At 44.4% G+C, this 24,019-nt stretch overlaps 1 protein-coding gene across 1 annotated transcript in view; it reads right to left on the bottom strand.

The window, feature by feature from the left end:
- The window catches only part of LOC139759278 (uncharacterized), a 237,589-nt gene extending 236,545 nt beyond the window's left edge, over positions 1-1,044 (bottom strand). The window contains exon 1 of the mRNA XM_071681422.1: positions 463-1,044. Coding sequence (XP_071537523.1) covers positions 463-673 — 211 coding nt within the window. The 5' untranslated portion in view covers positions 674-1,044. The remainder of the gene's footprint in view (positions 1-462) is intronic.
- Between the last annotated feature and the right edge of the window lie 22,975 nt (positions 1,045-24,019).

Below are 24,019 nucleotides of genomic sequence, written 5' to 3'. Positions count from 1 at the left end.
ACCAAACCTCCTCAGCTCTCACGAAAAAAGGGTCATCTACTTGAGTATTATATATGTGATGAATAAAGAAATGGATAATAATAATAAAAAAAACTATGAAAAACGTAAATTTATTCATAGAGAAAATAACTAAAAAAACACGTAATTGCCACATCTAGAAAACAACTGAACACGTGTTACAGTCACCCTTGCATATACCCTTAATTCAATTAACCATTCTTCTTATTATTATTATTATCATTATTATTATTATCATTATGATTATTATCATTATTATCATTATTATTATTATTATCATTATTATTATTATTATTATTACCATTAGTAGTGGTAGTGGTAGTAATAGTATCATTATGATATCCGTGGATGGGTGGGTGGGTGAGTGAGTGAGGAGGGAGAGTGGAGGGGACATGTGCGACCAGTGGAGGGAGTGTGGGGTGGGAGACGGGTGGAGGAACTTACCTATCAGTTTGGACCACTGGGCAGGAGGTCGCCACTCGGGGTAGTGCTTGGGGAAGTCGCGAGGGCTCCAGTGGGTCTCCATCATGACGCGGTAGACGGTGAGCTCCTCGGCTGGGCAACTGGCGGCAGAGGCCGGGCCCACGAGGGCCACGGCACCCAGCAGCAGCAGGAGGGCCCACACGGGGCACCCGCCAGCCACTGCTGCAGGCATCGCCGTACAGTACACGAGTCTTGTTTGGGTGGCAGTCGCTGCCACAGATACTGGATCTTACCTACTTCAGTAGGTAGACCCAAGCGGCTCTAGGGCCCTACTGTGGCAACACTTTACAACCACACTTTCTACAGGAGTGTAACAAATGTGTTCTCTTACAGACCTTCAGTTACCATAATCCATCGAGTGTACGCCTTGATGTAAAGATATCTCCAGAGAGCAATGGTTTATTGGAAGATGACGGGAGAGGCAGAGGGTGTGGAGAGGCGGGCATGTGTGGCACTAACCAAAGGCTGGCACGACTCTTACCACCGCCGCAGCCCACCACACACTGACTGACGCTCCTCGCACGTACACTGTCCCTGGCTGCCTGGCCATACCCCCGCCAACACCACCATCCCTCCCGTCCAGCGCTCACACACACAAACATACTCACTCACGCATATGTCCACCACACACACACACACACATACATACACATACATACATACATACATACACACACACACACACACACACACACACACACACATACACATACATACATACATACATACATACACACACACACACACACACACACACACATACATACATACACATACATACATACATACATACACACACACACACACACACACACACACACACATACACAGCAATTTCATAATCATAGTTCTAACACCCACAGTCTCGTGAGATTTCTAGTCCTTCTGTATTACAACCTTACATGGCAAGTTCACACTGGGTTTTATCTTTGTTGACTTCAACAGAGCCTTCGACCAAGTCGATCATAACACAATCATAGACAAGGCCATCAACCATGAGCTGCTGCCATGCGTCATTTCATGCCTTCCACAGGTCCTGGGCGTTACTAAGCTGTAGGCTTCACCGGGAGCCTTCCTCTGGGTCACCTGCAGCAGTTCACAGACCAGAAATGCCGGCGTCGTGCATCATCATCATCATCATATGTACTATACCATGTTGACCAGGTGCAGCAACTTGGCAGATCCCAGTACTGCCAGGCCAGCACAACTCCTCAATTCATAATGAGCATTTTCGCATCAGTTTACTAATGACCAGTTAAGAAGCACAGCACTCACTCACTCACTCACTCTGCCTTGAACCCAACCTAACTAAGGCGTGTGTCTCCCGGACCAATATATTCTGTCTGGTTCATTTCACAGTATCATCATGTCTGTTGGTCCACTCATTTACCTGCGCCCCTCGTTAAATAAACGATGACCCTCGAGCCTACATCAACACAAGCAAGGTTTTCCCTTTTACAACTAAACCTGTGGCAAGGATAAATTCCTCCTCTGGAAACGATGTCCTTCTTAACAAGGTCTCGCGGCTCTAACATTAGGCAGGTTACACGCACGCACGCACGAACACGGTCAACCCCTGTGGAGCACCAAGCCCCTCCAGGAAGCCTCCAGTCATCCAACACACACACACACACACACACACACACATACACACACACACACACACACACACACACACTTGTTGCTAATATGAGACTAGCAAACCCCCTTAATCAGGGCTCGCTAGTGGTGTATGTACGCAATACTTCAAGGTAATATTACTGGCAGGGAGGGGTTCCTGCAGACGATCTTGGTCCTCGTACGCAGCTAGCCACTCCTCCAACAGACTGGGTGATCACGTTCATCACGCACCGTGTCACACTCCAGCCAGCCTACACTTACCTCCTGGGATGGGCTTACGATCCACACGCTCACCTAGTCTGCCAGGATCGTGTCAGACCCACGGCTTGGGAACACCAGGAACAAGTCGGTCTTCAACTGAGCTACAACAACCGAAGCACCAGGTTGTGCACCACAACCTTGAGATACTATCAGTGAATCATCAATTAAATCTAAAGTAATCCTCCCACCTCACGCTCGCCCCTGTCACTCAAACTCAAGTGTCCGGGCCAAGGACCACCTTGTGTCACCCAAAATGGAGTTGTGGGCAGAGAGGGAGGGAGGCAAGTACACAACCCTGTATATCAGCCGTGATGAAGGTGTGAGGGAGGTAGGACCCCTGCTGTGTGAGGTACACCGTGATGAGGGTGTGAGGGAGGTAGGACCCCTGCTGTGTGAGGTACACCGTGATGAAGGTGTGAGGGAGGTAGGACCCCTGCTGTGTGAGGGAGGTAGGACCCCTGCTGTGTGAGGTACACCGTGATGAAGGTGTGAGGGAGGCAGGACCCCTGCTGTGTGAGGTACACCGTGATGAAGGTGTGAGGGAGGTAGGACCCCTGCTGTGTGAGGGAGGTAGGACCCCTGCTGTGTGAGGTACACCGTGATGAAGGTGTGAGGGAGGTAGGACCCCTGCTGTGTGAGGTACAGTAACCCTCTCACCTACTGACATGGTCTTGAGCTACGCATATCATCGAGATATTGGTCGTGTCATCTTGGGAGTCTCACGGGAAGCAGTTTCTCTTTCCAGAATACTTCACAAGAGTCGGCCTCATATGAGGTGCTGGGCTGCACTACCTCGCTATGTAAGAAGGATAACTACACACCTTAACATCTCTTGGACAAATCCACCTTACTCAGACCAGCAAGTCCAAATGTAAGTGGAGTCAGCTACCTGCTAACACCATGTTGGTGAGTGGTAAGAATAATTACAGCAGAACTCCTGCTTTATTTCCACTACCACTGAAGTAATATGGCTCCTTGTCCAGAGGGGTAGCATGAAACCGACTTGGCTGTCAACAGACACAATGAAAAAGGCAGCTCTTCCGTCATGCGTTAGTGACAAGTTTACTATCACGTTCCCACTGAACAACCCCCAGCAGGCGACCACCTCCACCCACAGTGACACGGTCTGTAAACCTCACTATGTGTTACAAAGTAATATAAACATCACATAAATATCAACAGTAGCATACCTGAAATTCTAAAATTGTATCCCATTTTTCCATTTAGTCGGTCAAACTTACTGTATGAAAGGCAGTTGGCTCGTAAAATGAAGCCATTTTGGAAGTATTTTGTGATGATCAGTCACTGTCATCTAACCAAGACCGTGGTCACTTCTGTAATGATTAGTTGACAAACATGATCTGCATAATACATATGTTGCTAAGGATGACATCTTGACGACACCACACACCACACACACCACACCACACAACACTCGCCATACCACACACACCACATCACACCATACACACCACACCACACAGACACACGCCACACCACACACACTACACAACACCACATCACACCGACACACACACCATACCACACACACCACACACACACCACACCACACAACACTCGCCATACCACACACACCACATCACACCATACACACCACACCACACAAACACACGCCACACCACACACACTACACAACACCACATCACACCGACACACACACCATACCACACACACCATACCACACCACACACCACACCACACACGTTTGCGACACACAGGCACACAACTGTTCCCTTCACTACTTCAACGCCTACCAACGCGCATATCCCTGTCGCAAGCTTACGCTGCTTTAATATAATGGTGTTGCGACCGCCTGGCTTCTAACCTAACCTATAAGGGTCAGGTTAAAGGCCAGAATATCATACCCAAAGGTGGCACCGTCATGTTCAAGAGCTGTAGCGTCGTCATACTCAAGAATATTACATTAGTGTTACAAGGTCGACCTGCAGCTGGCACTTGTCATTACTGCAGATAATAACAAACGTCAAGAAAGTGACTATCTTCCTGGAACTAAGGTTAGCACTGCATCTCCTTCTTGACTTACATCTTTTCCTGACAATTATCCACCAGTAAATCATCTTCCTTAAGCCACATTGATCATGCATGCTACATGAACCGCTGGTCGGCCCACCTTGCAAAACCATCAGGGCTTCACAATGTTCCACAATTCGACCAAAAGATTTTCGGCACCTCAGATCATTACAATGTCTTCAAACGCTTAAGAATTTCAAAACAATCTCCCTTGTATCACAATTATTGTTTTGATTTTTCTTTATGAACTCACAGCTTAACATACTTAACAGACGACATGGCTTGAACACGGACGTCCTCTTTGTGTGCGTCTTGTCTACCTCTAATGTAAGAAAACATTATACTATAAGGTTTACATGCCAGGCTCTGAGGTTACAATTGCACGTCACTTATATTAAACACTCAGGACGCCACGTATATTATACTCTTTACCTCAACCTCAAACTGAACCAAACTGTCATCATAACTTCAGACATCTGAAGTTGCTAAAGGATGTACAACCCACTAATGAAACCTTCACGATCGTCCCTGTACATCAAAGTAATGCAATACTCTCACCTTAATGAAACCTTCACGATCGTCCCTGTACATCAAAGTAATGCAATACTCTCACCTTAATGAAACCTTCACGATCGTCCCTGTACATCAAAGTAATGCAATACTCTCACCTTAATGAAACCTTCACGATCGTCCCTGTACATCAAAGTAATGCAATACTCTCACCTTAATGAAACCTTCACGATCGTCCCTGTACATCAAAGTAATGCAATACTCTCACCTTAATGAAACCTTCACGATCGTCCCTGTACATCAAAGTAATGCAATACTCTCACCTTAATGAAACCTTCACGATCGTCCCTGTACATCAAAGTAATGCAATACTCTCACCTTAATGAAACCTTCACGATCGTCCCTGTACATCAAAGTAATGCAATACTCTCACCTTAATGAAACCTTCACGATCGTCCCTGTACATCAAAGTAATGCAATACTCTCATCTTAATGAAACCTTCACGATCGTCCCTGTACATCAAAGTAATGCAATACTCTCACCTTAATGAAACCTTCACGATCGTCCCTGTACATCAAAGTAATGCAATACTCTCACCTTAATGAAACCTTCACGATCGTCCCTGTACATCAAAGTAATGCAATACTCTCACCTTAATGAAACCTTCACGATCGTCCCTGTACATCAAAGTAATGCAATACTCTCATCTTAATGAAACCTTCACGATCGTCCCTGTACATCAAAGTAATGCAATACTCTCACCTTAATGAAACCTTCACGATCGTCCCTGTACATCAAAGTAATGCAATACTCTCACCTTAATGAAACCTTCACGATCGTCCCTGTACATCAAAGTAATGCAGTACTCTCACCTTAATGAAACCTTCACGATCGTCCCTGTACATCAAAGTAATACAATACTCTCACCTTAATGAAACCTTCACGATCGTCCCTGTACATCAAAGTAATACAATACTCTCACCTTAATGAAACCTTCACGATCGTCCCTGTACATCAAAGTAATACAATACTCTCACCTTAATGAATCTCTTCTTTCTAAGTTAGCTGAGACGGCACGCCCACCTGAGGCCCTAATCATGTCCATCAAATTATATATATATATATATATATATATATATATATATATATATATATATATATATGTGTGTGTGTGTGTGTGTGTATTTCATTTATTTATCTATTTACTATACTCTGTCGCTGTCTCCCGCGTTAACGAGGTAGCGCAAGGAAACAGACGAAAGAATGGCCCAACCCACCCACATACACATGTATTTACATAACCGACGACACACGCACATATACATACCTATACATTTCAACGTATACATACATATACATACACAGGCATATACATATATACACATGTACATATTCATACATGCTGCCTTCATCCAATCCCTCGCCACACAAGAAATGACAACCCCCTCCCCCCGCATGCGCGCGAGGTAGCGCTAGGAAAGGACAACAAAGGCCACATTCGTTCCCACCCAGTCTCTAGCTGTCATGTATAATGCAACGAAACCACAGCTGCCTTTCTACATCCAGGCCCCACAAAACTTTCCAGGATTTACCCTAAACACTTCACATGCCCTGGCTCAATCCATTGACAGCACGTCGACCCCGGTATACCACATCGTTCCAATTAGCTCTATTCCTTGCACGCCTCTCACCCTCCTGTGTGTTCAGGCCCCGATCGCTCAAAATCTTTTTCATTTCATCCTTCCACCCCCAATTTGGTCTCCCACTTTTCCTCGTTCCCTACACCTTTGACACATATATCCTCTTTGTCAATCTTTCCTCACTCATTCTCTCCATGTGCCCAAACCATTTCAAAACACCCCCTTCTGCTCTCTCAACCACAGTCTTTTTATTACCACACATCTCTCTTACCCTTTCATTACTTATTCGATCAAACCACCTCATCAAAGCATCTCATTTCCAAAACATCCACCCTCCTCCGCACAACCCTATCTATCGCCCACGCCTCGCAACCATATGATATTGTTGGAACCACTATTCCTTCAAACATACCCGGTTTTGCTTTCCGAGAAAACGTTCTCGCCTTCCACACACTCTTCAACGTTCCCAGAACCTTCGCCCCCTCCCCAACACTGTGACTCACTTCCACTTCCATGGTTCCACCCGCTGCCAAATCCACTCTGATATCTATCGATCAACCCCTAGGGGTGGATGATCAGCTGGGTTGACTGTGGACCAACTGCTGCAACCAGGATTCAAACTTTTGCGCTGGACCCTGGTTGGCCTGTGAATGCGTTACGGTCATGAACGCTAACCGCTACACCATACATTTATGACATAATGCTCGTCTGGTGCCCCACCCCCCCTTCTTACAGGAACCCAACCTAACATACCCTTCCCCCACACGATACGCATCCTGCTCCTTACACCACTCCACGAGCACCCCACATCCTACTGGGTTTACAGAGATACACAAGTCATATGCTACACCACGCCACCGCCACACTCACCAATAACTACTCGACACTAAAATACAGAGCAACAACCAACATGTTACCTACAACATTAACTTGCATGCTACTTATAGATGTCCCTCGTGACGCCAATATACACCGTATTGTCTTCCTGGCCTTCCTAAAGCACTCCTCCCCCATCCTACTACATCCACACAACACCACACCCTCCTCGCAAGCCACCAAAAACACAATACCTCACACGTCTCGAGCAGTGACTTGCCTAATGACAGTGTGTCCTCAACAGTCCAGCAACAAGAACCAAAAAAGACATCAATCAAATACATAGTAGTACATCCCACTCTTCCACTAACACTTCCAGCACAATATAGTGTCACAACACAGGCCACGGCACATGATACCTACACGAAATTGTCTCACAACGTCAACATCAACCCAACGCAACAGGAAAATTAACTACTGTCACAAGGCTTACGTCAATGCTACATAGCCAACAAAACCAACGTTTTCCATACTGAACAAGAGACCTTAAGGATAACTGTAAACAATTCTGCCCTAACTCCAACGAAGCCTGGTTTCCATCACCTGTATATTCAACTCGCAAAACTCCAAATAACATAAAACTATTTCTCACCGCCACAAGAGCATGCAGTCAAACTACAACCCATAAAGGCAGTCATATCGTTACAGTAAAGACTCACATCTCGATATGACACATATATAATTCACCGTCGTGTCACATGAGTCTTCCCCTTACCGCCAGTTCACCACTATGCACACACGCAGGAGGACACACAAGCCTAACACTTCATCGAACAATAAAACCACATCACCGATCTACCCACCAATATTAACGAGCACAACGTACACCACTTCCTCGTACACACTACACACAAGGACAACAACAGATTTAGCGTCCCTGGAGTTGTTATAACATGACAAGTGTTCCTCCCAGTATACTCCAATGTTTCTACACATTAGCATCCAGCAGTTAAATGAGGTGACACTGTAGTATGAAGCGAGAGAGGCTTGTAACATGCAGTTTGGTCAAGTAACAAGTTAGGACAATACGGGCCCCAAGATGTCTCATTACAGCAGCACATTAACCAACACCTAACTTGCATTACCAAACATCATCTTATTATCATACTCTTATGCTGTTTTCATTAATGAAGTCTTGTGTGTCTCTTACCATTATGAGTCAACTTTTCAACTACAGAAACTTCCCCACCTTTTCCAATATCAATAATAACCTAAGCTAACCAGGTTACAAGATACAAACGCATCTTCTCCCAACCCCCAATAGTGTGGCACACAACCCTGGCCACTTCACCCAAGTGTCTACGCATTTACCTCACAAGAGGCAAGAGCTTAGCAGCCGCTCCAACCCACTAGGGGTAAATATCTTCACAAAATAATACATTACCAAATTTTAATGTTAGTGACACGACATGACAGTAGGTAGCATTTTGGCTATACCTATATATGTACCTTGCTGCCCTACGGGTCACCAAGATGGCATGTTATCCCACAGTGGAGGCCATCCCTGGCCTGTGCTCGCTACCGCAGGATTACTTCTTCAAACAAGATGCGTTAATGTACCTCACACACCTAGGATGACGATCTACTGCACGACTTAATGTAGTACCACACACACCTAGGATGACGATCTACTGCACGACTTAATGTAGTACCACACACACCTAGGATGACGATCTACTGCACGACTTAATGTAGTACCACACACACCTAGGATGACGATCTACTGCACGACTTAATGTAGTACCTCACACACCTAGGATGACGATCTACTACACGACTTAATGTAGTACCTCACACACCTAGGATGACGATCTTCTGCACGACTTAATGTAGTACCTCACACACCTAGGATGACGATCTACTGCACGACTTAATGTAGTACCACACACACCTAGGATGACGATCTACTGCACGACTTAATGTAGTACCTCACACACCTAGGATGACGATCTACTGCACGACTTAATGTAGTACCTCACACACCTAGGATGACGATCTACTGCACGACTTAATGTAGTACCACACACACCTAGGATGACGATCTACTGCACGACTTAATGTAGTACCTCACACACCTAGGATGACGATCTACTGCACGACTTAATGTAGTACCTCACACACCTAGGATGACGATCTACTGCACGACTTAATGTAGTACCTCACACACCTAGGATGACGATCTACTGCACGACTTAATGTAGTACCTCACACACCTAGGATGACGATCTACTACACGACTTAATGTAGTACCTCACACACCTAGGATGACGATCTTCTGCACGACTTAATGTAGTACCTCACACACCTAGGATGACGATCTACTGCACGACTTAATGTAGTACCTCACACACCTAGGATGACGATCTACTGCACGACTTAATGTAGTACCTCACACACCTAGGATGACGATCTACTGCACGACTTAATGTAGTACCTCACACACCTAGGATGACGATCTACTGCACGACTTAATGTAGTACCTCACACACCTAGGATGACGATCTACTACACGACTTAATGTAGTACCTCACACACCTAGGATGACGATCTTCTGCACGACTTAATGTAGTACCACACACACCTAGGATGACGATCTACTGCACGACTTAATGTAGTACCACACACACCTAGGATGACGATCTACTGCACGACTTAATGTAGTACCACACACACCTAGGATGACGATCTACTGCACGACTTAATGTAGTACCACACACACCTAGGATGACGATCTACTGCACGACTTAATGTAGTACCACACACACCTAGGATGACGATCTACTGCACGACTTAATGTAGTACCACACACACCTAGGATGACGATCTACTGCACGACTTAATGTAGTACCACACACACCTAGGATGACGATCTACTGCACGACTTAATGTAGTACCACACACACCTAGGATGACGATCTACTGCACGACTTAATGTAGTACCTCACACACCTAGGATGACGATCTACTGCACGACTTAATGTAGTACCTCACACACCTAGGATGACGATCTACTGCACGACTTAATGTAGTACCTCACACACCTAGGATGACGATCTACTGCACGACTTAATGTAGTACCTCACACACCTAGGATGACGATCTACTGCACGACTTAATGTAGTACCTCACACACCTAGGATGACGATCTACTGCACGTCTTAATGATCGCACATACAGACGTTCTCATACTAGTTATCATAACACATTAAGGTACTATAACGCAATAAGTTATTATAATACACTAAGGTACTATAACGCAATAAGTTATTATAACACACTAAGGTACTATAACGCAATAAGTTATTATAACACACTAAGGTACTATAACGCAATAAGTTATTATAACACACTAAGGTACTATAACGCAATAAGTTATTATAACACACTAAGGTACTATAACGCAATAAGTTATTATAATACACTAAGGTACTATAACGCAATAAGTTATCATAACACACTAAGGTACTATAACGCAATAAGTTATTATAACACACTAAGGTACTATAACGCAATAAGTTATTATAACACACTAAGGTACTATAACGCAATAAGTTATTATAACACACTAAGGTACTATAATACATTACGGCACTAAAATTTATCAAGGTACTAAAATACATCAAGGTATCATAATATATAAAGATATCATAAAACATTAAGGTACTATAAAATATTAAGGTTCTATAATAAATTAAGGTACTATAATACATTAAGGTACTATAATACATTAGGTACCAAATACATTAAGGTATTATAATACACCAAGCTACTATAATACATTAAGGTACCATAATACATTAAGGTACCATAATACATTAAGGTACTTTTATACATTAAGGTACCATAATACATTAAGGTACTATAATACATTAAGGTATCATAATACATTAAGTTATCATAATACATTAAGTTATCATAATACATTAAGGTACTATAATAAATTAAGGTACTATAATACATTAAGGTACTATAATACATTATCATAATACATTAAGGTATCATAATACAGCTTCATGAAAATGATATTCAGACGACCCCATCCTGTGTAGCTGTGTACATTTATAAAAAATCTGAATAATCTCGTCCGTCCGTTACCATGAATGTAGATATATTTACTTTATTTACTGTTATAATATCGTGAAGTTCAAACCAGTGTGGCGTGTGTTCCTGACCATAGTGGTAATATATGTTATTACGCTATAACAACCTGGAACCCCCAGGTTAAACTGCTAACACTGTACTCTTCATCTTACCCAAAAGTGGCACAAAAAAAGCTAAAGTGTAAGAAGTAATTAGGCGCTCAAGTGGTTTACACTGAGAGAAGTTTATATATGACATGAGATGTGTTTACCTTGTCCACCTGGCGAGTGTGTCGTGTTGCAGACACTGCCAGCCTGCAGTCTGATACCCACAACACTGAGACCACAACTCTCTCTCTCACCAACACTGCTGCTACTGGCAATCACGTTATGAAGGCAACTTATACATGCTCTCATTTAACACTTCATAACATTAATCACTTTATGTATGAACCCACATGATGACGTGGACAAGATATTACAGGGACTCATTAAACTTAATTGGTTAGTTGTTATACAAATCAAGAAAGACTTAAGGCAACTTACAAGAGCAGGATCAGATACTCATTACATGATGGACTTACGAAGTGTAGTAAGACAGGAAGGAAGAGTGGTGAGGCAGTGTCATGCTACAACTGTAGTCGTCCACACACGGCCCGAACCTCCACCTCCTCACCACATCACGAGACTACAAGATAGACCTTCCCAACTACAAGCTTTACTAACAAGCATCTTGTAGCCCTTGCTTACACATTCCACACCATAAGGTATACATGCATACCTACATAAAAGCACATATATTACATTTCATAAGCAATATACCATTCCAACACACACACACACACACTACAGCATGCTGGATAGTGTGGCCAAGTTGAACAGAGGCACGTCAGATAATTTCCCCAGACGGTAATATGCAGCACAGCAGGAAGTTCCTCCACAACCTGAAATAACCCTGAACTCCGACCATCTCTCTCTCTCTCTCTCTCTCTCTCTCTCTCTCTCTCTCTCTCTCTCTCTCTCTGTGTGTGTGTGTGTGTGTGTGTGTGTGTGTGTGCGTGTGTGTGTGTGTTTGCCTCGACCTTACACATGAATCCTTGACTTCAGAAATTCATTTCAGTGTCGGTATGTTCTCGTATGTGACCGCACAACCTCTGGCCGTGGCCACTACCACCTACTGCCACTCTGACTTACATATCTATCATCAAATATCCAGAGTAACTTTGTTACCAAGTATTTCATATCAGCATGTAATATAATTACCAATAATACTGCCTTTACACCTAAACTATCCATGCTCTCAAACAGGTCCTTGATGTACAACATTACAACTCTACAAGTAACCTTCTTTATCAAGTGCATCACAACCTCCTGCCACAACACAATGACAAGTAATTACTCCTTGTTGAGAAGGAAGATTATATTGACTGTTGATGGACGAGAACCATTACGTGCTAGCCTCATATTACCTCTTTCTCAACCAGATTCGTCAAGGCTTAACTTCATAGTAACAACTACAGCACAAACTGCTGCTGGACCACCTTAACAAGCCACATTCGACCTTAATGAAAGAATCTCGGCCTACCATTCCCACGAGGACTGTCTTCACTCTCAAGGACCACCTGCCTGACCTGACCTGACCTGACCTGACTGCTCCCATATATATATAACCTGGCCAGGACTAACACTACACCACTACCCCAGTCGGGACACACGGCACGGCCCACCTACAGGCAGGGACCCGTGTCGTACTGCCTGCGGTACGATAATCAACAACAACAACAACATGAGGGCAGGGACATTTTACACAGTCCACTCATGCATGTGTGCCCCACTCATGCATGTGTGCCCTACTCATGCATGTGTGCCCCACTCATGCATGTGTGCCCCACTCATGCATGTGTGCCTCACTCATACATGTGTGCCCCACTCATGCATGTGTGCCCCACTCATGCATGTGTGCCCCACTCATGCATGTGTGCCCCACTCATGCATGTGTGCCCCACTCATGCATGTGTGCCTCACTCATGCATGTGTGCCCCACTCATGCATGTGTGCCCCACTCATGCATGTGTGCCTCACTCATACATGTGTGCCCCACTCATGCATGTGTGCCCCACTCATGCATGTGTGCCCCACTCATGCATGTGTGCCTCACTCATGCATGTGTGCCCCACTCATGCATGTGTGCCCCACTCATGCATGTGTGCCTCATACACATGGGTTCCCTTGTCTCAGTAATGGCAACCCACCCGACCTGCGCCAGTAAGGCACACTTGTGTACGCAAGGTTATTAACAAGCACCAGTGCCAGGCTTAGTGCTGGTGACATAAACATACTGAGGGTATGAGAGAAACTGTGGTCCTGCTTCACACACACACACACACACACACACACACACACACACACACACACACACACACACACACACACACACAGAGCAGTGTTACCTGGAGGAACACTAGGGCACAAGACTACCTTGTGACGTCAGCTGCGCTCCTTGTGGTTCCTGAGTCTTAACCCAAAATCTGCTCCTTGTTATGGGGAATACTTTTGTGGTTGTTGTTGTCATTCGTGGTGTTTCCGGATGGTGTGCCTCAGTTGCATCATGAAACACATGTACCATAAGACAACAACTCTAAACTACTGATTGAAGATGTCGATAGGAAACGACTGAGAAACAAGCTGGACTGGCTGTAACCTGAACACTGTAGAAATCATTGTGAGAGGCTGATGATTGCTAAGATCAACCTTCCTAAATGAAGGTAAGACATGATACTTCCACAAGTCCTACATGACCTGCCATATGTCTCTCTTATACAATATCATTACATGAAGAACATGACGCACCTGAGTGCATCTCTCCAGGTAAACATTCAGAAGAATGTAGGGAGTTGTGAGGGCCGACGTGCACGGCGCTCAACATGGAGAACACAGGAAAAGTATTCATATATGTAGGAAAAAATATTCCGTTAAAAAAGGCTATAAAGTTGTAGTGCGGACCAAAGTGAGGCCCACACTACAGGGAATTACGTTGGCATAAAGTATAGCAACAGTTAGGAATGTGTGTAGCCAGAAGGCTTTCCTAACCGTAGTAAACCATTCATGATAATACCACACAAAATGTTGGACATAACTCCACTCATAATAAGGTCAACATGAAGACAAAATCTCACTCGACCGAACCATGGAAATTCCCAGGAAAGAAAATGAGAGAAACGTGAAGCATTATGATCTAACTTGAGTCTTTTAATTAGTGGCTGACTAATGAATGTTCGCCTCACGATCAATGAAGGAGACTCAGGTCGGGGGACCAGTCATCAACTCATACTTTCAGCTTCAACACAACTTGAGGAGGAAGATTTGCTCTCACAACTACACTACAAACTTCTTCACCACATCATTAGCATCCACTGGCCAGCCAACTGAAGGTTAACAACTGGATGTCTTAAGTAACATTACGGCTGACCAAACTTACAATATGTGAGGAAGAATATCATCGTCATCATCCCACACTACCAAGATTGTCACACTGCACGTTTCCACATCCCCAAGTGATCTACCACGAAAACAAACAGGTGTGACCAATAATGTAATAATAATAATAATAATAATAATAATAATGTGAATCATCGCGTCAAGAAGGAGGTTGTGATAGATGCAAGATGTGGGGAGCACGTCTTTCTCTCTCTGGTCAAAGACAACCACCTGACCTGACCTGACCTCAACACTAAGACTTACTGCCCTCTACCTACCTACATGACCTGTTACCACTTACTGCCCTCTACCTACCTACATGACCTGTTACCACTTACTGCCCTCTACCTACCTACATGACCTGTTACCACTTACTGCCCTCTACCTACCTACATGACCTGTTACCACTTACTGCCCTCTACCTACCTACATGACCTGTTACCACTTACTGCCCTCTACCTACCTACATGACCTGTTACCACTTACTGCCCTCTACCTACCTACATGACCTGTTACCACTCACTGCCCTCTACCTACCTACATGACCTGTTACCACTCACTGCCCTCTACCTACCTACATGACCTGTTACCACTCACTGCCCTCTACCTACCTACATGACCTGTTACCACTTACTGCCCTCTACCTACCTACATGACCTGTTACCACTCACTGCCCTCTACCTACCTACATGACCTGTTACCACTCACTGCCCTCTACCTACCTACATGACCTGTTACCACTCACTGCCCTCTACCTACCTACATGACCTGTTACCACTTACTGCCCTCTACCTACCTACATGACCTGTTACCACTTACTGCCCTCTACCTACCTACATGACCTGTTACCACTTACTGCCCTCTACCTACCTACATGACCTGTTACCACTTACTCATACATGTATAAAATAACATCTCTAAGCTCATAAGAAAATATATTTCAAAACTTTTTTATAAACAATATCTTAGATATTTTCCATATACCAGGAAAGTGCTGAATAATTTGGAGAGTAAATGTGTCACAACTACATGATAAACAGAGTCCACATTATGACCACGGTAGCGCTACGATATACCAACTCCTGCACTCTGGCTACAACAGCTCGTTCTGTTCATAATATTTCATATATTGTTTCTCAGTCTTGCTCTCACACAGCGGCCACAGAAATCCCTCCTGCCACTCCCTCTGACCTACTGACGAAGATGCTCTTGCCTGCCGTGGGTACACTGCCATCTGACACACACACACACACACACACACACACACACACACACACACTGCTCACGTAGCACACAAGAAGAAACTGCATCAGGTACAAAAAAAGAATGATGAAGATGACAGATGAAATTCCTTCATGACATTCAACAGGTTGCATTACAGCGACAAAAGTGGAGGTTCACCATATAAGACTAAAGGTTTATTATGTGTTATAAGTAAGACGAGTCACATTCTAAGTTAACCAAACCTTCAGCTGGCTGCATAAAGCATTGATGGACTTGTGTGTCCACCAGCAAGACATTCCTGAACCTACTCATCCACCCACCAGAAGCGGCCGCTCACCATTAACCCTTCTAAGTACGACGGCACCAACCTCAGCCATGACGGCCTGACCCTTATTGTGGTTCAGGTCACAAGCCAAGTTAAGGATCGCTCCACCGTGCTGGGTCAAGCACTGTACACAACCCTCCTCCTCAACAATCTTACTTCTTTCAGAAACCGCAATACTACCAACGAAACCAACTAATGATGCTGACACACACACACACATATATATATATATATATATATATATATATATATATATATATATATATATATATATATATATATATATATAGCTTTCTTTCTTTCATACTATTTGCCATTTCCCGCATTAGCGAGGTAGTGTTAAGAACAGAGGACTGGGCCTTTGAGGGAATATCCTCACCAGGCCCCCTTCTCTGTTCCTTCCTTTGGAGAGAAAAAAGAAAAAAAAAAAAAAAACGAGAGGGGAGGATTTCCAGCCACCCGCTCCCTCCTTTTTTAGTCGCCTTCTACGACACGCAGGGAACACGTGGGAAGTATTCTTTCTCCCCTAGCCCCAGGGATAATATATATATATATATATATATATATATATATATATATATATATATATATATATATATATATATATATATTCCTATGAGTCCACGGAGAAATGAAACATGATAAGATCCCAAGTGCACTTTCGTGTAATAATCACATCATCAGGGGAGACACAAGAGAGATATACAACAAAGAGACGTAGCTAGGACGCCACTTGGTAAACAAACGACTACCCGAATGTAGGTCAGGTGCGTTTGAGTCTGGCAACATGCGTATGAAACATTATGTGGACAAGAAGGAGAACTGTTTACAAATTCTATCAACAATACAGCTATCCACTTTGTATAGACCTTCACTAATATCAATGTTACAATTCTTTGTGTATTCAATAATAAAACATGCAATGATATTTCTCGTGGTACAGGAGTTTAGAGTTCATAACTGAGATGGCATTACTCCAGTCAATACAATTATCATAATTTTTAACATGATTAAACAAGGCATTTGATTCTTGTCCCGTTCTTATATTATATTCATGTTGCTAGTCCACTGAAAGATCCTTACCAGTCTGCCCAGTCTGTTAGAGAGAGAGAGAGAGAGAGAGAGAGAGAGAGAGAGAGAGAGAGAGAGAGAGAGAGAGAGAGAGAGAGAGAGAGAGAGAGAGAGATTAGTGTGGTGTACGATACTTTTATAACATTTATGTGAAATGTGATGTACAGTGTAGCTCGTCAGAGCACAACACCTCCATTCTGGAAATAGAAACCTTCAATACCATTTCAATGATCGTGACCAAGGCAGTCATGTGCACAAAAATAAACTGTTCGTGCAGAGTGAGGGATGGTAAATGTGACTGCTTATGCACGAACATCTTGCACCCACCCAACTATGTCCGAGAATTCGTGGATTTCTGCCTTCAGAATTCTTTCACTATTGTTAGATTTCCTTTGTACAATTTAGGTTGTATGAAACAAAAACAACAAAAAAAACTAATATTTTCGCTGTAGAACCTTCGTAAACAAGTTTTAAAACGAAGTGAGACGTGGAGTTTGTTTTCCAAGGAAGAACGACCAATAATGACGTGTTGGATGGCACGGGTGACCTGCCTGACCTGATGAATGTTGTCGTCGCACCTACACGCACATCTGTACTCACTCACTCACTCCAGCCACACCCCAGCTCCTCTGTCCTGCTTTCAGTACAGTGCAACATGCTAATCTGCGTGGTCACCTGCAGTTGCTACATACAGACACGCATGAAACTCTGGAGAAGGAACGGGACACGCTGTTTCAACAAACGAACTCAGAAAATATTCAAGCTGTTGGAGATGATGTCTGCTATGTAAAAGAAGATCTTTACTACTGGAGTGAGAGAGAGAGGAAACGTTGTCCACATCATTCAGAAGGTTGACAGAACCGTTTGCCAAGTACCAGCAAGAAGCAGAGTCTGGTACCTGGGAGAACGTAACCAGTAAGTCACCTTGGTTAACACTGACTATGACGCAACATGTATCTACAACCAACATTTTGTCATATATATATATATATATATATATATATATATATATATATATATATATATATATACCAGACAGGGAAAAACTTTAACTGAGAGGTGCTATTGGCACCGTCATACAGTAGGCAGGGATGACCACCAAAATGTGATCGGTAATCATAGTCATTAAAATGATCACATCCCGGTATTGTATAACCCTCTGCTGATTGTGCCACATACAACGCCACTGAATGTCTTACTGGCTAATACTAAGAACTTTGATTAGTACCCAGGCAACTTTAAAGCCCATCCTAGCATTAACCAAATCACAGAGAGAATTGACGTTATACGAAAACATAAAAATGTTGTTCAAGACACACCCACCTCCCCAGGTCAACAACCGCCGCCACCTGACCTTCCTTATTCTCTCTCCCTTTTAACGGTTACTGCTAGTCGAAGGTTGCAGTGGCTGGTATGTACTGGTTACTGCTACACGGCGGTACTCCCGTGTTATTTCAATAACTTGGTTAAGTACTGGGCCACACCTGATGATGAGGTGGATTGTCTCCACGAAACACGTCCTGTCACATGTATACAAAAATTACATATTAAATAAAATTGTATGAACTACTGAAGTGCAATTTCACCTTCATAACTTTCATCACGACTAATGTCATCATATATATATATATATATATATATATATATATATATATATATATATATATATATATATACTTTGTCGCTGTCTCCCGCGTTAGTGAGGAAGTGCAGGGAAACGGACTAAAGAATGCCCCAACCCACCTACATACACATGTATATACATACACGTCCACACACGCACATATACATACCTATACATTTCAACGTATACATATATATATACATACATATACATATATACACATGTACTTAATTCATATTTGCTGCCTTTATTCATTCCCGTCGCCACCCCACCACACATGAAATGACAACCCCCTCCCCCGCACGCGCGCGAGGTAGCGCTAGGAAAAGACAACAGAGGCCACATTCTTTCACACTCAGTCTCTGGCTGTCATGTATAATGCAACGAAACCACAGCTGCCTCTCTACATCCAGGCCCCACAAACTTTCCATGGTTTACCCCAGACGCTTCACATGCCCTGGTTCAATCCATTGACAGCACGTCAACCCCGGTATACCACATCGTTCTAATTCACTCTATTCCTTGCACGCCTTTCACCCTCCTGTATGTTCAGGCCCCGATCTCTCAAAATGTTTTTCACTCCATCTTTCCCACCTCCAATTTGGTTTCCCACTTCTCCTTGTTCCCTCCACCTGCCACAACCAGGATTCGAGCCTGTGTGTTGTACCCTGGGCGGCCCGTGAATGCGTCACGGTCAGGAACGCTAACCACTACATTGCTAAGGCCTTTCGTATAACCTGTTACAATAGGCTAACTACGTAATGACATCTAATTAGATTGTGGGAGTAATGGTGACCAGTACTGAAGATAACTGGGAAGGTGTTATTGTTGCTCATCCAAGCAACAGTAACAGCAGCAAGAGCCCACCACACACGCACACCTTCATACGTAAACCTGTATCAGTTGTAACTGACGTAAAGAACTAACAAGAAGGTCCAGGTAAGTCAGAGCTTGGTATGTGTTTGTTGATACCAAACATATGAGGGAGGCTAGGAAACGTACCAACGAGGAAACATACAAACACAACTCTGTGATCTAACACAGTGTTCCAATAACCTGCCGATGAAAGTCTTCCTTCATGAATGTTAAACATGATGGTGGCAAAGGTGAACACAGAGCCATCTTGGAATCACACAAAAACCCTCCACACACCCGCAGCAGAGCTCTACTACCGGAATCATACCTAACCTCTCCCCCCCCCCTCTCTCTCTCTCTCTATCTATCTACCTATCTCTCCCCACAGACACCTTCCCTATCTCCTCTTTCCCTCCTTCCCAAGGACGAAGCACAGAAGGTGGGTAGAGACACGGGAACTGGGGTGTCAAGTTTACACGGGAGCAAGGCAGGCGGAGTGGACAGCACAAACGATAGCAACGTATGACATGAAAACACACACGACACTGGTATGAGGCACGGCAGCATGGACGACACTGGTATGAGGCACGGCAGCATGGACGACACTGGTATGAGGCACGGCAGCATGGACGACACTGTTATGAGGCACGGCAGCATGGACGACACTGTTATGAGGCACGGCAGCATGGACGACACTGGTATGAGGCACGGCAGCATGGACGACACTGGTATGAGGCACGGCAGCATGGACGACACTGGTATGAGGCACGGCAGCATGGACGACACTGTTATGAGGCACGGCAGCATGGACGACACTGTTATGAGGCACGGCAGCATGGACGACAGTGGTATGAGGCACGGCAGCATGGACGACACTGGTATGAGGCACGGCAGCATGGACGACAGTGGTATGAGGCACGGCAGCATGGACGACACTGTTATGAGGCACGGCAGCATGGACGACACTGGTATGAGGCACGGCAGCATGGACGACAGTGGTATGAGGCACGGCAGCATGGACGACACTGTTATGAGGCACGGCAGCATGGACGACACTGGTATGAGGCACGGCAGCATGGACGACACTGGTATGAGGCACGGCAGCATGGACGACACTGGTATGAGGCACGGCAGCATGGACGACACTGTTATGAGGCACGGCAGCATGGACGACACTGTTATGAGGCACGGCAGCATGGACGACAGTGGTATGAGGCACGGCAGCATGGACGACACTGGTATGAGGCACGGCAGCATGGACGACACTGGTATGAGGCACGGCAGCATGGACGACACTGTTATGAGGCACGGCAGCATGGACGACACTGGTATGAGGCACGGCAGCATGGACGACACTGGTATGAGGCACGGCAGCATGGACGACACTGGTATGAGGCACGGCAGCATGGACGACACTGTTATGAGGCACGGCAGCATGGACGACAGTGGTATGAGGCACGGCAGCATGGACGACACTGGTATGAGGCACGGCAGCATGGACGACACTGTTATGAGGCACGGCAGCATGGACAACAGGGGCGTGAAGAGGAAGAGTAAGGCCGGTAGATGTGTACGGCATGACGAGTGTATGGCAGGAGGGCATCAAAATTAAACAGATCATATACCCCTACAGCCACGAGGAAAAAACCTAGTCATTTTGGCAGTCACACCCCTGACTCATATACTGACTGGTTTATTAAAATGTTCATAATGAGGACAACATAACCCTGCACACCACCGGCTTGTCGCAGCCAACACTCAAACGTATCACCTCCATGATGCACACGTGGACACGCCGGTACAATGGTAACCAGGATGGTGTGAAATCTTGGTCTAGCTTGAAACGTGTCGGTCATGAGATCTAATGCAATCGACGTATCAGCCCTGGAGCGCGGCAGATACACCTGATAATCTTTAGCAATTCCATCCTCCACGTCAACTGCTGCAGGAAATCTGTTAGTTATGTAACTGCTAAAGTGTAACGTCTGGCAGTAAATATCGTCCTTACAACAAGCGCTAAAGTTCCTTAAGATGAAAGCAGCATCTTAACAAGTCAGTTTAGTTCAGAGACAGTTATCCATGTTCAGTATCATCATTCATCTTTGTAACACTCAGGTCAGACAAAGGTTAGTGTCCTTCTTACCCTCCAAAGGACACCATGCAACAACCAACATCTCCAAACTTGGCTCCAACTCACTTGAAGATTTAAAGTGAAATGTTGATACTAACCCAAGGAGAGAAAACTACGAGATGTGTGCCATGAGGTATACCAGCCATGAGGTATACCAGCCATGAGGTATACCAGCCATGAGGTATACCACATCGCCAGCAATGGTAATTCCCCGGCTTGGGTCGACGTACCCGCCAATAATCATAAATTTCTCAGTCAGTCTATATATAACGTGTCTGTACGCCATGACGTAGGTAATACTTTACCATCCAGCTGAACACATACACACTATTATCAAGAGAAATGAGCCTATATTGCCACCTACTACTATGGTATATTACCTTACTTTCATGGTGGCAGAGAAGACATAGGTGTATGCCCTAATCACTACTATCTCAGGGGGGTGAGAGTAAGTGAGGTTGGGAAAGAGATTTGTGTGAAGAAATACCAGGAGAGATTGAGTGTTGAATGGCAAAAGGTGAGAGTAAAAGAAGCAGGGGTAGTGGGTGAGGAATGGGAGATATGTAAGTGTTGGCATGTGTAAAAGATGTGTGTTGTGACCGACAGCTGTAAGAAAGAAAGCGACAGGGTTGAAAAAGAGGGCAGATGAGAGCTGGAGTGATGGATAATGAACAAATTTCAAGTAAGTTATTTTGTAAGGCTGTTAATAACGAGAAAAAAAGAGAACAAATGGGAACAACAGTGAAAGTAGCAAACGGGGAAGTGGCAACAGGTGACGAGGAGGTGCAGTGAGCATTGTGAAGGTATATGATGACAGTCTGGTATATGTAGTGTGCCCGGGCAGGGCATGTATGTGTAGTGGAAGAGTTATGCAGAGTGCTTCCGTGAAGACACATGAAATGCTAACAGCCTTACGTAGAATGAAATGTTAGAAGGCGACAGCGCAGTGGAACTTCTTAGGATTTCATTGATTTGTTGCTTGGTAAGTGAGGATTTTCAATGTATGTATGCGTCATGATTGGGCGCTGGAGATTTAGACGAACACATGTACAGTGCCTCTGCACAAAGGTAACAGAACAAAGGAAAGTGTTCTAGTTGCAGAGGTGTACGCTTGCCGAGTGTATCTTCTTAAGGTGAATGGAACGGCGGTGACTGAAAGGATGAAGGCCTAGCTTATACAGAGCATCAGATGGGGTTTCAGAAGTAGTAGAGGATGCGTGGATCACGGGATTTCCTTTCAGGAGTGTGTGTGAGAAATACCCAATAGAAAAAAAAAAGAAAGTGAATGAGGTATTCATGGATCTATAGAAACCATATGATAGGGATTGAAACAGATGCCTTCCGGAAGGTCTGACGAATATATGGTGAGGAAAACAAGCTACTAGAAGCAGTAAGAAGTTTCTATCAAGAGAGCAGGTTTGTGTACAAATAGAGAGGAGAGTGAGTGGTTCCAGGTGAAGGTTGGTCTGTGTGATGGGTGCGTGAAGTCACCATGAATGTTAAATTTGTTTAACAACCAACTGCCCACCCTACAACCAACTGCCCACCCTACAACCAACTGTCCACCCTACAACCAACAATTATTGTTTGCTGACAACAAAGCACTGGTGGCTGATTCCAGAGAGAAACTGCAAAAGTTGGTGACTGAGTTTGGAAGAATGTGTGGAAAGAGCAAGTTGAGAGTAAATGTGAATAAAAGTTAGGTTGCAGAAAGGCAACTTAGTTGGGGCGTGAGTTTGAAGGGAGAAAATTCAGAAGAAGCGAATTGTCTT

This window comes from Panulirus ornatus, chromosome 32 (assembly GCF_036320965.1).
Source record: "Panulirus ornatus isolate Po-2019 chromosome 32, ASM3632096v1, whole genome shotgun sequence".
NCBI lineage: Eukaryota > Metazoa > Arthropoda > Malacostraca > Decapoda > Palinuridae > Panulirus > Panulirus ornatus.
Note: the sequence above shows the minus strand (reverse complement) of the source record. Positions and strands in the feature narration are given on the sequence as shown.